This window comes from Microcebus murinus, chromosome 11 (assembly GCF_040939455.1).
Source record: "Microcebus murinus isolate Inina chromosome 11, M.murinus_Inina_mat1.0, whole genome shotgun sequence".
Classification (NCBI taxonomy): Eukaryota; Metazoa; Chordata; class Mammalia; order Primates; family Cheirogaleidae; genus Microcebus; species Microcebus murinus.
Genome location: NC_134114.1, coordinates 43,690,217 through 43,704,662, shown reverse-complemented (window position 1 = coordinate 43,704,662; position 14,446 = coordinate 43,690,217). Strand labels below are relative to the sequence as shown.

General features: G+C 36.2%; 2 protein-coding genes across 2 annotated transcripts in view; one reads left to right on the top strand and one right to left on the bottom strand.

Annotated features, from left to right (window-relative positions):
• The window catches only part of NDUFAF2 (NADH:ubiquinone oxidoreductase complex assembly factor 2), a 149,698-nt gene extending 143,046 nt beyond the window's left edge, over nt 1–6,652 (bottom strand). The window contains exon 1 of the mRNA XM_076008044.1: nt 6,407–6,652. Coding sequence (XP_075864159.1) covers nt 6,407–6,533 — 127 coding nt within the window. The 5' untranslated portion in view covers nt 6,534–6,652. The remainder of the gene's footprint in view (nt 1–6,406) is intronic.
• Nucleotides 6,653–6,696: 44 nt separating this feature from the next.
• The window catches only part of ERCC8 (ERCC excision repair 8, CSA ubiquitin ligase complex subunit), a 57,073-nt gene continuing 49,323 nt past the window's right edge, over nt 6,697–14,446 (top strand). The window contains exons 1-2 of the mRNA XM_012775633.3: nt 6,697–6,858; nt 12,756–12,851. Coding sequence (XP_012631087.2) covers nt 6,782–6,858; nt 12,756–12,851 — 173 coding nt within the window. The 5' untranslated portion in view covers nt 6,697–6,781. The remainder of the gene's footprint in view (nt 6,859–12,755; nt 12,852–14,446) is intronic.

The following is a 14,446-nucleotide window of genomic DNA, read 5'->3' as shown; positions in this document are numbered from 1 at the left end:
TCTTTTCTCTCCGTGTCTTATTTTGGGTAATTTTTATTGCTATGTTTCAATCATAAATGTGTAAGGACCTAACAATAGGGACTGAAAACATAGGAAGCAAAAACTGATAGAACTGCAAGGAGAAAAACATAAATGCACAATTATGGTCAGAAACTGTAACATGCTTTTCTTAATAATTGATAGAACAAGTATGTACAAAAGTCAGTATTAACCAGCGTGGGCTAACTAACATTTATAGAACATTCAACTCAAAACAGCAAAATACACATTTTTTCCAAGCACACACAGAACATTTACCAGATCAGACCATACTCTACCCCATAAAACAATTTATAATAAATTTAAAATAACTAAAATCATATGTTCTCTGGGTATAATGTAATTAAGATAGAAAGCAATAAGAAAAGGTATCTTAAAAATCTCTAAGTATTTGTAAATTAAAGAACACACTTCTAAATAACTCATGGATCACAGAAAAAATTTATAAAATATAAAATATTTTATTGAATAAAAATTTTTTAAAGATATAAAATTTATGAAATATGGCCCAAACAGTGCTTATAGGAAATTTATAGCATTGATAATGTATACTAAAAGAGAAGAAACAGGCTTAAATCATGACATCCATGTTACCTTAAGAAACTGTAAAAATAAGAACAAAGCCAAATGAAAGCAGAGGAAAACAGAGATGGAAACAGAAAGCAACAAACTTGAAACAATTGAAAAAAACTTACAAAGAATTATCAGTGAAACACAAAGCTAACTCTGTAAAAAAATTAATAAAATTAACAAACCGCTCATCAGATGGACCAAGAAAAAGAGAACGGCCACAAATTGTCAATTTCAGAAATGAAAGAGAATTTATCACTACAAATCCTACAAAAATTAGATAATGAAGAGATATTATGAACAACTTTCTGACTGTAAATTCAACATGTTAGATTAAAAAGGGCAAACTTCTCAAAAGACACAACCTACCAAAGCTCACTCAAGACAAAATAATCTTGAGTAGTAGTCTTATATCTGTTAAAGTTATTGAATCTGTAGTTAAAAAACCTTCCAACAAAGAAAACTCCAGGACCAGATGGCTTCACAGGCAATTTATAATAAATATTTAAAAAAGAAGTAATACAAATTCTTCACAAAGTCTTCTAGAAAATTCAAGAGAAGGAAATGCAATCTAAATCACTCTTTGAGACCAGCATTACCCTTGTAACAAACCCAGAAAAAGATATTACAAGGAAACTAGAGATCGAGATCCTCAAGGACAAAAAAACCAAAATTCCTCAACAAAATATTAGTATACCAAATCTAGCAATATATGAAAAGGATAATGCATCATGATCAACTGGAATTTATCCCACATGTACAACATTCAAAACATTCAACAATAAATCAAGGCCAAATCAGTTGAAAACTTATGTCCACTCAAAAAACTACACATGAATATCAATAGCACTTTATTCATAATTACCAAAACTTAGAAGCAACCAAGATATCCTTCAATAGGCAAATGGATAAACAAACAGTGGTTCTAACCATACAAAGGAATATTATTTAGCAATAAAAAAAATGAGCTATTATGACACAAAAAGACATGGAGAAAACTTAAATGCATATTACTAAGTGAAAGAAGTTAATCTGAAAAGGTTACATATAGTATGATTCCAACTATATGACATTCTGGAAAAGGCAAAACTATGAAGACAGTAAAAAAAAAAATCAGTAGTCACTAGGGGTTTGGTGGGAAGTAGGAGAGGAGAAAGGGAGAGAACACAAATGCAAGATATTAATAATGGAAGAAACTGCAGTGGGTGTAGGGAGAGGGAATATCTGGGTGGTTTCCACTCAATTTCTCTGTAAACCTAAAACTGCTCTAAGAAATAATATCTATTAGTTTTTAAAAAGTCAATCAATACAATTTACCATATGAGCATCTCAACAGAAGGAAAAAAGGAAAGCGAGCATTTGACAAAATTCAACATCCATTCATGAAAAGAAAAAAACTCTCAGCAAACTAGGAATGGTAGGGAACTTTGTTAACCTTACAAAGGGCATCTAAAAATTTACAGCTAACATCATACATAACAAAGAAAGACCAAATGCTTTCCTCCTAAAATAGGGAACAAGGCAAAGGTATCTACTCTCACCACTCTTATTCAACATTATACTAGAGATCTCATCTAGTGCAAGCAGGCAATAGAAGGAAATAAAAGGCAAATAAGTTAGAAAGGAAAAAAACAAAACTGTCTCTAGCCACAGTTGACAAAATTACCTACAAAGAATGTCCAAATGATCTGCAAAAGGCTTCATGAATTAACAAGTAAAATAAGTTGCAGAATACATGGTCAACAGAAATATCAATTGTATTTCTATATATTAGTAATGAAGAACTGGAAATTAAGATTTTTTTAAAAGCATCATTTATAATAACACCACACAATATAATATACTTCAGAATAAATTTAACAAAACATATGCATGATCGCTATTCTGAAAACTACAAATCATTGATAAAAGAAATCAAAGAATCAAGTAAAAGGTCTCCAAAAATTAATTCAAATTGATCTTGACATTAAATCCCATTGTCTTACATCCTACATTATCCTGTTTGTCTCTCTGGAGTAACAAAAATATCTTGTGAGGCTAGGTAGGTACTGTTAGTTTCATTTTACAGAGTAAGATAGAGCACTCATACTCCTGGGTATATACTCATAGAAAATGAAAACTTATGTTCACAAAAAACCCATATGTGAATTTTTCCTGCAGCTCTATTCATAATCATTAAAAACTGAAAGTAACTCAAATGTCCTTCAGATGGGTAAATGGACAAACTGTAGTGCATCCATAACATGGAATACTAGTCAACAGTAAAAAGGAACTACTGATACCTGAAATGAATCTCAAAGGCATTATGCTGAATGAAAGAAGCCAGTTTCAAAAGGTTACATATGGTATAACTCTATGTGTGTAACACTCTTAAAAAGACAAAACTATAATGACAAGAGAACAAATCAGTGGTTGCTGGGATTAGGAATGGGGAGAGAGTATGACTACAAAGAGTTAGCATGAAGGAGTTATTTTAGGGTAATAAAACTGTTATGTATCCTGCTTTTGGTGGTGGTTACATTAATCTTTTACATATGTTAAAATGTGTGGAAATGCACACCAATTTAACAAGTTAATTTTACTGGTCCAGCACGGTGGCTCATGCCTGAAATACCAGCACTTTGGGAGGCTGAAGTGGGAGAGGTTGCTTGAGCCTAGGAGCTTAAGGTTACAGTGAGCTGTGATCATGCCACTTCATTCCACCCTAGACAACAGTAAGAGCTTGTCTACAGCAAAAAACAAACAAACAAACAAAATGTTTTAAAATTCATTTTACTGGTTTTTAATTTAAAAATAAAATCTAAAAAAACAAATTACTAATAGCAAAAAAAAAAACAAAGGGAATAAAGACGAGATAGCACTACACACCTACTAGAATGGCTAAAAGTAAAAAGACTGACCATACCAAGTGCTGATGAGGATCTGGAACAACTAGAACCCTCGTACACTGCTGGTGGGAACCTAAAATGGTATGGCCACTTTGGCAATTTTTCAAAAAGTTAAACATATACTTATAAGTTGACCCAGTTATTCCATTTCTATATATTTAACCAAAAAAAATGAAAGCATATGCTCAAAGACATATACATAAATCTTCATATTTTCTAATAGCCAAAACTTGAAAAAGAAAAATATATGAACAGATGAATAAACAAATTATAGTATATCCATACAATGGAGTGTTACTCAGCAAAAAAGGGATGAACTACTGGCATACACAAAAACATGAATGAATCTCAAAAGAATTATACTGAATGAAGAACCCAGGGAAAAAAAGAACACATGCTATATGCTTTCATTTATATAGCATTCTAAAAAATGTAAACCAATCTATAGTGCCAGAAATCAGATGAGTGGTTTTTTAGAGACTGGAAATAGAAGCAGCACAAGGCAGGATTAGAAAGGGCATAAGAAAATTTTTGTGGATGATGGATATGCTAATTATTTTGATCGTGTTGATGATTTCACAGACGTATACATGTGTCAAAACTTAACCAATGATACATTTTAAACGTTGGCAATTTTTTGTATGTCAATTATACCTCAATAAAACTCTAAAAAATGCCTTTAAAATTATGTAAGAGAATATTCAAACAAATGAATGCCTGAGGGAAAATATGTAAAAATAAATATACTCACGTTATTGGGGGATAGACATGTTTTTGCTAATTTAAATCTTTAATGATATATTTCCATTGAAATGAATGATATAAAAAATTGATATAAATGTATTTTTAAACGGGCAAAAGGTTTGAATAGATACTTCAAAGATCTATATATGGCAAATAAGTACATGAAAAGACTGTCAATGTCCTCAGTCATCAGGAAAATGCAACTTAAAATCACAATGAGATATCACTATACACCTATAATGATGACCAAAATAAAAACAAAAAATACGCCTGACAATACTAAGTGCTGGTGAGGATGTGAAACAACAGAACTTTAGTGCATTGCTAGCAGGAATAGAAAATGGTAGAGTCACTTTGAAAAACAATTTGATAGCTTCTTATAAAGTTAAACATACATTTACCACAAAACCCAGCATCCCATTCCCTCATGCAGAGGCTTTCCTCACAATCACCAAAAACTAGAAACAACCTAAACGTCTTTTAGCTAGTGAAGAGAGAAAGTGGTAAACTCATACAATGAACTACTACTAAGCACTAAAAAGAACTACTGACACCTGGATGAACCCCAACCACATTATGCTATGTGAAATAAGCCAAACTCAAAAGTCTACATCTAGTACATTTCCAATTATATGATAGTCTAGAAAAGACAAAATTATAGGAACATAAAACACATCAGTGGTTGTCAAGGGGTAGGGATGGGGTGTGGGAATGAATTATTAAGGGGTTGCAGGGAATTCTGGGGGTGATGGAACTATTCTATTATCTGGATTGTGGTGACCATTACACAGCTGTATGCATTTGTCAAACAGCATAAAGCTGTATACCAAAAAGGGTAAATGTTACTGTATGAAAATTGTAGTTCAAATAAAAAACTCGATCTGACATTCTGCATTTTTAATGTTACAACTTATAGAAAAGAAAGATCTTTCTCTCTGCTTGCAATCTGTCAATTATAATAATACTTAACTCACACTAGGTTCTCTGTAGGCTTTCTTTTTTAACACATATTCCTTGCGCTGACAAAGTGTAGAAGTTCATTAGGGAAACCAGTCTAAATACTATTATAAAATAAGTTAAAGAAAAAGGCTAGGCAAACAAATTTGAGTGATAAATCATGGAATACAATTTTATATGTGTGGGAAATGAATAGCACACAATTTTGGAAACGCCTTAGTGTTTCTTAATATTACTGTTATTATTATCTCTAACTTTCAGGTGAGGGTAATGAGATTTGGGGAGGACAATTACTTTGTCCATGATCCCTGAGCTATTACATGTCAGAGCTGAGATTCTAACGCACACCTTCGTTCAAAGTCTGACATCTTCTGCACCGCAGTGATCCAACAACACAGAAGGGGTTATTATGATAGCTACCAGGAGGCTCAATTTCAACCAACAGGAACCCCTCCCAACTCCCCCAACAACCCACTCCACTACTTGGTAGACTCCTTCATAGAAACACCACAATTAGAGCCTGTTTCTTAAATTGAGTTCAACGGGGTCTTGGAATGCACACTTTTGAGAAAAGACACAGGGAGCCTTTTGGGATTTCTTTTTTCACACTTTTGGGAATGGCTGTACCATTTTGTACTTCTGACAAGTTTTGGCTTGAGGAAGGTGACACATGGGGCCAACACCAAAGCCAAGGTGACCGCCAAAAAGGTAAACACCAGGAAATTGGAAAGCCAAGGTGCTTAAGTTACACTTTTTCAATTACCCCACTCAGCTCTGGGTCACAAGCGGCGCACAGGCGCAAGAAAACGCACTTCCCTGTCACTCCCGAGCCTCTTTGGTAAAAGATCTCCGTGAACTTCTCCCCGTCTACTTTGCCTAATGGCCCGAACTAAACCGAGAGGTCCTCCGCCGGCATGACTGGGAGAAAAGGGGTGTGCGCCCAGGCCGTGCTCGCGCAGGCCGCCCCAGGCACACCGGGTCGCAGGCACAGCGAGGACCGGCCGCGACACAAAACAGGCCAAGGAAAGGCGCCCAGAGCCAGGCCCGGCAGGGGTCCGACTCCAGAGTGAAGGGGGGGGCGGCAAACAAACTCGGTATCTCCCCTCCGGTGACACCCAGAGTGTCGCAGGATGCGTTACGTAACGTGACACTCTTAACTTTTCCCTCATTTACTGACCAGGCAACCGCTGCCCTCGCTGTCACCTCACCTCTCCAGTTCTTGTACTCCGGGATATAGTAGTATTTGTTCCCATGCTGGTCTGTGCCCACAAGCTCCTTCACTTCTTTTGACAGCGCTCTCCACAAGGTGCGGAACAAACCCTGAGACCAACCCATACCGTCCGCCAGTCTCCCAGCGCGAGTCGCAAACCGATCCGCCGCAGCCAGAGGAACACTCCAGGCGCCGACTCAGCCCACTGCTCCGAGGAATCCAACCCGCCTCTATCCTCGCGCCCTTCTAGTAAGGGCGCTCTCCATTGGTCGTATGTATCACCGCTTGGCCAATGAGAGACTCTGCTGTTACAGCCCGCCTCTGAGCTCTATCATGGCGGCGTCAGTCACTCAAGACAGTGTGAAGGAACGCGATGTTGGGGTTCTTGTCCGCGCGGCAAGCGGGTTTGGAGGACCCTCTTTGCCTCCGGAGAGCGGAGTCCACACGGAGGTAAAGAAAACCTTACTTTTTTCTCTAACAAGCCTGTTAGAATTTGGACCAGTGTTTGTAAGCCTTGCCCCACACTTTCTCGTCTCACTTTCGTTCCACAAAATTCGTATCTACTCTCTCTTCTGCTGTGTGGCTTGCTAAATAAAGTACAATGCCTTTTATATGCTGTCAACTTGTAGGCGGGTGGGTGCGCCCGAGGGCCCGGGTGAAAGCACTGTAAACATAAATGAGGTTACTTTTTCTTTTCACTGTATTTCTCCTTCATATTAAGTTCCTCAAAGGAATAGCTATCCTCCAAGGATTCGTTCATTCAGTCAGCATACTTAGTGAGTTCCTACTATGTGCCAGGAGGTATGTTAAGGGTAGGACATACGCCAGGAATTGGACAAAGTTCAAAATGACTAGAGCAGAGGATTGGGGTTAGGGACCATTGACAAGAGATGAAGTTGGAGAAGTAGACAGAAGCTACATGTGGAAAAACCTTGTGTGCTGGAGTAAGAGGTAAGAAGATAAGAATAAGGTGACAGCTATTGCATTTTGTTTTCTGCTTGCAGAATGGATTGAAGTTAAGAGCAAGAGAGCCAAGTTAGGTTGAAGTCGCAATTATTAAGGAGAGTTGATGGAAGCCTGGGCCAGGTTTGATGGAGTTGGCAGATATAATGAAGAGAATTGAAGAAGTTTTGAAAATTTCTAAGAAATATAATCAACCAGCCATGGAAATTGGTTGGATAAGTGAATGATGAAAAGGGAGAAATGAATAATGATTCCCTGATAAGTACCTTGATTAGGAAGTTGAATGTTGGTGATATCCTCTGAGATAGGGTTTTCTAAAGGGGAAGTTTTACTTTTAATTTTGCCCGTGTTGATTGTGAGGAACCTATAAAGATATTCACTGGAAGAGTGAAAGACAGAGTTGCACATGTGAGTTCTATGCTCAGGAAAAATTTAGATATCACATTCCAGCATTGTTTGCATTTTCAACATTATGAAATATCTCTGAGAGTTCCTTTAATGTGAAGTTTTTTCCCAATGTCGCTTTCTCCGAGACATCTTCAGCCTTTCATCAGATCCACTTTTCCTCATTTATGTCAACAAGTTTACCCTCAATGATTTCCTCAGTCTGCGTAACTAGAGTTTCTTAAATGGCAGCAGTGTCAACATTCTCACAGTCAGCTATCATTTCTTTAACTCCATTTATGTTCAATTTGAGTTTTACTTTCAGCACTGTTCTTTTCTTTGGCCCACTTTCATTTTGTTTGCCAATTCCCCCTTTTAATTACCTATTTTTATAAAATTTCATCTGGATTTATCTCAGGGGCACAGAGATAACAGACCTACATGCTTTGTAGTCTGTGTGTGAATTGAATAATAGATGCACACTGATCAATCATCTGTAGATTTTGAAAGAAGACGTAAATTAATCACTAATTATGAGCCACTTTTATATGTGTAGTGATTTGTGGACTGAAAAGCTAGTAGCAACGTTTGGTTTTTATGCTATTTCTCAGAGTTAAACCGTGGTAACCAAAATTTTAAACCATGTTGGTTGGGGTTCTGGTATTATTTAATTAAACCGGGATAACTGAAATTCATGCAAAACAGACCATGCAAATAAGTATTTAAGGAGATAGAGTTTTTAAAATTTGGGTTTTATTTTTCTGAGACAGAGTCTCACTCTGTTGCCCGGGCTAGAGTGCCATGGCATCAGCCTAGCTCACAGCAACCTCAAACTCCTGGGCTCAAGCAATCCTACTGTCTCAGCCTCCCAAGTAGCTGGGATTATAGGCATGCGCCACTATGCCCAGCTAATTTTTTCTATATATATTAGTTGGCCAATTAATTTCTTTCTATTTATAGTAGAGACGGGGTCTCACTCTTGCTCAAGGCTGGTTTCAAACTCCTGACCTTGAGCAATCCTCCCGCCTTGGCCTCCCAGAGTGTTAGGATTATAGGTGAGAGCCACCATGCCCGGCCTTAAATTTTTAAATATTTCCCTCTTTAAATCATGTTTTTACTTGACTAAACAACTATACAGTCTCATTTTATTCAAAGGAGATGTCTCCTGTTCTTCTTTGTCAGCAGCTAAGGGCAAAAGCATGAACGCTGATATGCAGTGTTCACAATTAACATCCTTTTTTAATTTTTACAACTTTATTGAGGTATAAGCAACATACAATAAACTGCACATGAAATTAGAATATACAGTTTGATGAGTTTTGACATATATACACTTTTGACACCATCGCCATAATCGAGAGAACATCTGTAACCCTATGTTGTCATGACCCATTGTAATCCCTCCCTCCCTACTCTCTCTGCTTTCCTCTCTTCCTACTCTAAAAAACCACTGATCTGATTTAAGTCACTATAGATTACTTTGCATATTCATAATTTTATATAAATGAAATCATTTCTGGTCTAACTTCACTCAGCATAATTACAGTATTTTGTAATTTCTCCATGTTATTGCATGTATCTTTTTATTGCTGTGGAGTATCCCACTGTGTGGATATACCACAATTTTTTTATCCATTAACTTGTTGATGGACATTCAAGTTGTTTGCAGTTATTTGTTATTACATATAAAGCTACTGTGAAAATTCATGCATGAGTCTTTGTAAAGATATATGCTTTTATTTCTTCTAGGTTAATACCTAGCAGTGGAATGACTAGATTTATGTTTCACTTTTTAAGAAACTGAGTTTTCCAGAAGCATTTTCCATTCTCACCAGCAGCGGATAAAAGTGCCAGTTGCTCCAGATCCTTTATGTCCCCTTTTCTGCTTTCTTTTGAGTTATTTAAACATTATCTAGTATTCCATTATAGTTTATGTATTGTGATTTTGATTATATCAACTTTATACAATGTTTTGGGGATTGCACAGGAATTACAAAATATATACTTAACCTTCCATTGTCTACATAGAATCATTATTTTACTACTTTATTTGGCATATAGAAACTTTATCACCCTTTACCCTCCACGAAATATATTTTTGTCTTATATGTTAATATTTACGTATATTTAAAAACCCCATCAGACAATGTTACAAATTTTTTTAACAACCAAACACATTTTGAGGAAAAGAATATTATATTTACTCAGATATTTACCATTTCTGTTGCTCTTTCTTCATTCCTCATGTCTCAAGTTTCCTTCTTATATCATTTCCCTTTTCCCTGAAAACATTGTATGAATTTTTAACCCGAAAAGGAATCTGAAGCCATTCAAATCATTGTTTCCCAAAGGTAATTTGTCATTTTTCCCTGATTGCTTTGAAGACTTTGTCTTTAGTTTTTATTTATTCATTTATTTATTTATTTTTTGAGACAGAGTCTCACTCCATTGCCTGGGCTAGAGTGCCATGGCATCAGCCTAGCTCATAGCAACCTCAAACTCCTGAGCTCAAGCAATCCTTCTGCCTCAGCCTCCTGAGTAGCTGGGACTACAGGCATGCGCCACCATGCCGGGCTAATTTTTTGATATATTTTTAGTTGGCCAGTTAACTTCTTTCTATTTTTAGTAGAGATGTGGTCTGGCTCTTGCTCAAGGCTGGTTTCAAACTCCTGACCTTGAGCACGCTCTGCCTGTCTATAGTTTTTAGAAGTTTGATTATGTGTCTGGGTGTGGATTTCTTTTGATTTATCCTAGTCAGAGTTCATTCTGCTTCTTGAATTTGTAGATTTGTGTCTTTTCCACAAACTTAGGAAAGTTTTTAGCTATGTTTTCCAATATTTTTTGATACCACACTTTTTCTCCTCTCCTTCTAGAATCCAGTGACATAAATGTTAGTCCTTTTATAATCATTCCTCCAGTCCCTGAGGCTCTGTTCTCTTTCCCCCCAATCTCTTTTCCTCTATGATGTTAGATTATGTAATTTTAATTGATCTGTTTTCAAGTTCACTGACTTTCATCTGTCATCTCCCATCAGCTATTGAGACCACTAAGTTAAAATAATTTTATATTGAAAAATTCTGAAATTTCCATTTGGTTCTTTTTTTTTTTTTTTTTTTTCTTTTTTCGACAGGATTTTGCATGCCGATGGTTCTTATTTATATCTCTGTTTCCTTCCCAAGACTTTCTATTTTAACATTAGTTTCAGGTGTTTTAACGATACTCCACGCAAGCATTTTATAATGGCCACCTTAGAGTCTTTGTCAGATAATCTCAATACCTGTGTCATCTCAGCTTTGACTTCTATTGATTGCCTTTTCCTATGCAAGTTGAAATTTCATGGTTCTTCATATGCAGGGTAATTTTTTGTTTTGTTTTGAGATAGGGTCTTGCTCTGTCACCCAGGCTGGAGTACAGTGGCACTAACATAGCTAGGATTCTAGATGTGAGCCCCTGTGCCCAGTGTACAGAGTGATTTAGGATCACATCCTTGTCATTTTGAATACTCTTAAGAGACTTTGGGTCTTGTTTTAATTCTATGAGGAATGTTTTAACAGACACTTGGCAAGATTAGGTTCACACTGCAAGTTCTTATGTTCTTATATGGACTATGATTTCAATGTCAGTTCACTTTTCAAAGCCTCCTCAGATCTGCCCCAACTGTGTGCCACTCAGTAGTAAGTGTGTGACCTGAGTGGTAGTCTGTTAGTTCAGTTTTCAAAATCCTTTGTATGCTCCTCGGTGTTAGATCCATGCATGCTCCCCTGGAGGGGGCGGGGGTTGGAGTTTATAAACAACTTTATGGAGTAACTTTCCTGAGCTCCTTCCTCTCTGTGATCTCTCAGATACTTCCCAATTCTCTGGGACTCCCTGTTTTGGTCCTCTAGTTACAAACTTTGGGCTCTAGTTACCTGTTCTACCACACACTTCCCTGTTCTGACCCAAATCTGGGCTCAGAAGTAAAAGATAAGTAAGAAGCAATGGAGATTGGCCCTACCCTCTTGGGATCAGAGCTCTGATGACCGCAGAAAACAATTTCTCTCCCTCAGAGTTCTGACTCCTGTAGGTCACTGTTTCCAGCCAGGTGTTTTTGCCGGGGCTGCCTGTCCTACTTAGCAGCCTACTTGTCCCGGGGCCCACAGTGCACATGTGTGGAATGAGCTCCTCACTCTCCAACGGGTCTGACGTACAGTGAACTGGCCCCCTGTTTAAAAAGTTTGAGGACCCCTGCCCTAGGGCTTATTTTCAGGGGATGTGTTATTTTCCCCTCAAAGCCTCAGCTAGCAGCAACGCACAGGATGGCCAGGACCTGACAGAGGGAGCCGACCTTGTTGGTGGGGCTGCCCGCACCTTTCTGGTCACCTCTGGGATAGTAGCTGTCACCATGGGGCAGATGAAAAGGGCTGCTCATCTTCTTTACTGCTCCGGGAGGAATTGCGTGGGTTGTGCAGATATGCTGCATAGCCACACCCATCACTAGGTCTTATTTTTAGGGTAGGGCTTATGTTGCGCAAATGCTTAGAAATCCTGCTAGGGCTTATTTTATGGGTATGTCTTATTTTCCGGGAAACATGGTAAGTCTTTAAGAAACACTTCAGGGAATTAAAAAAACAAATCCTGTCATTTAAGCTTTTGTCCACTAGATGTCCTCAGTTAAGTTTAAGTTACCAGAATTTAACTTTTCATGAAAATTTGTTTCAGTCTCTAAGTATCTTTTTAAAAACTTAATAAAATAAACTCTTTAAATATAGTTTAAGATAATGCTTCAGGTAAAAATTTTTGCGTGTAACTGTTACTATTGTTGATATTTTAAAATTTTATTAATATATAAGGTCTTTAAAAATCTATAAATACCTTTGATGTATGGTGAATATTTAAGCATTATCTATGATTTTTGTATTATATGTAATCTTAGTGAAATAGGAGTTTTTTTATGTTAAATCACTTTCTTGTGAATTTTTTTCTTTCTTTTTCCCCTTTTAATTTTTATATTTTTCTGTAAGAGTTTTGGGACTGGAGTTAAACAAAGACAGAGATGTTGAAAGAATCCATAGCAGTGGAGTTAACACCCTTGACATTGAACCTGTTGAAGGAAGATAGTAAGTTCATTATACTTATACAATCATTTTTCTTTATGTGAGATACAGTAAAATCCTGCATTTTTAGATTATGTAGAAGTTTCAATAGAATTAGTAAAAATCCTAAAATATAGCATTTTTCAATCTGGTATTATTACAAATAAATACAGAACATCAGATCTACAAAATGTTGCCAAGTAAAATATTAATACCAAAGAGAGAAATAAAAAGGTAAGTATACGTTTAATGGAAAATTAAGTACTGATTTTCTTTAAAAAAATTGATGTATATGTAACTTGCTCAAAATACCTGTTAATATTTACCATCTACCATAAGAGCTATAGTGATATCACTGAAAACCAGAGTGGAAAGCAGAATATACAAATCTAGTAAAAAAGCATTTATTTCTAATTTCTAAAACACTATCTGAAGATTACATTGTAACAGGTGCAACTACAGAAGGTACATTTGCATATCACTCTCTGAAGCATAAATTTTCTTATATCTTTGAAATTAATTGCACTCATGTTTAATACCAAGTTTTCTCGTCTATATAAAAACATGAAGCCATATATCTCTTAATGTGTTCACTCTAAATACAGACTAGTAACCTCATGGTTAGATAACGTCATTGTCATCAGATACTTCAAACATAAAGTCAGTTAACTAATGAAATCAAAGGAAAGCTTTTGGAAGCCATTCTAACAAAGTCAAAGCATCTGACAGGATTGTAAATACTATTTAAATTCAGTAAAAAGGTCGACTATAGAAACAATTGTTTTCTATTGATGATACATCTACATTTTGAAGAAAAACAATATCTCACAAAGTTAAAGTATAAAGCAAAAGTGAGGAGTTTGTTGCGGTACACTTGTAACTCACAACTGTGCTCACTTTATCAATCAAAATAAAAGTTGTAGTTGTTAAAATTTGCAAGTATCTATATATACAGTTAGAGTAACTAAACTACAAAAGTTTTGTAACAAAGCTAATGTTGAATATTACAAAAATAAAACTAAGCATGGCATTATTTGCAGTCTTTGCTGCCCATGATCAATTGGATTTTAGAACTGTTTGAGCATTTGAAGAACTACTTTTAAGTTAACCTAGTTGTTCTAGAAACTGGTATTGAATTTATTTTAAAAGAAGGCTATGAAACAGTACATGCTGTTAGTTCATGAAATGTTTATAACTGGTTCACAGCATGATAAGGAGCTTGTACTAGAATGTAAATCAAGTACATCGCTAAGCATGTAGTTTAAAGGAGCCAAGATTTGTTTGTAGTAAGACTTTCTCAATGAAGAAAGATGTTTTTGTTTTTGCCACAAGCTCCTTATCTTGTCGTGGAGAGGCACATTAAATAGCACTGTTCTATATTTAGTTATATTTTGTTCAAAATCAGATGAAAATCTTTTAATCAAACTATTCAGTGAATGTATTGCTGAAAACTTCAATTTGGGGGCGATTCTGGGAAGATAACAATATCAGTGTAGCTTTGAAAGTTCCTCAAATCCCCCATTAAAACATATAAAGAAACTGAAGATGGTAAAATCAAAAACCAGTGTACACTTGTAACAAAACCAGGTCAGTCATGAAGTACCCCCACAAACCCTAAA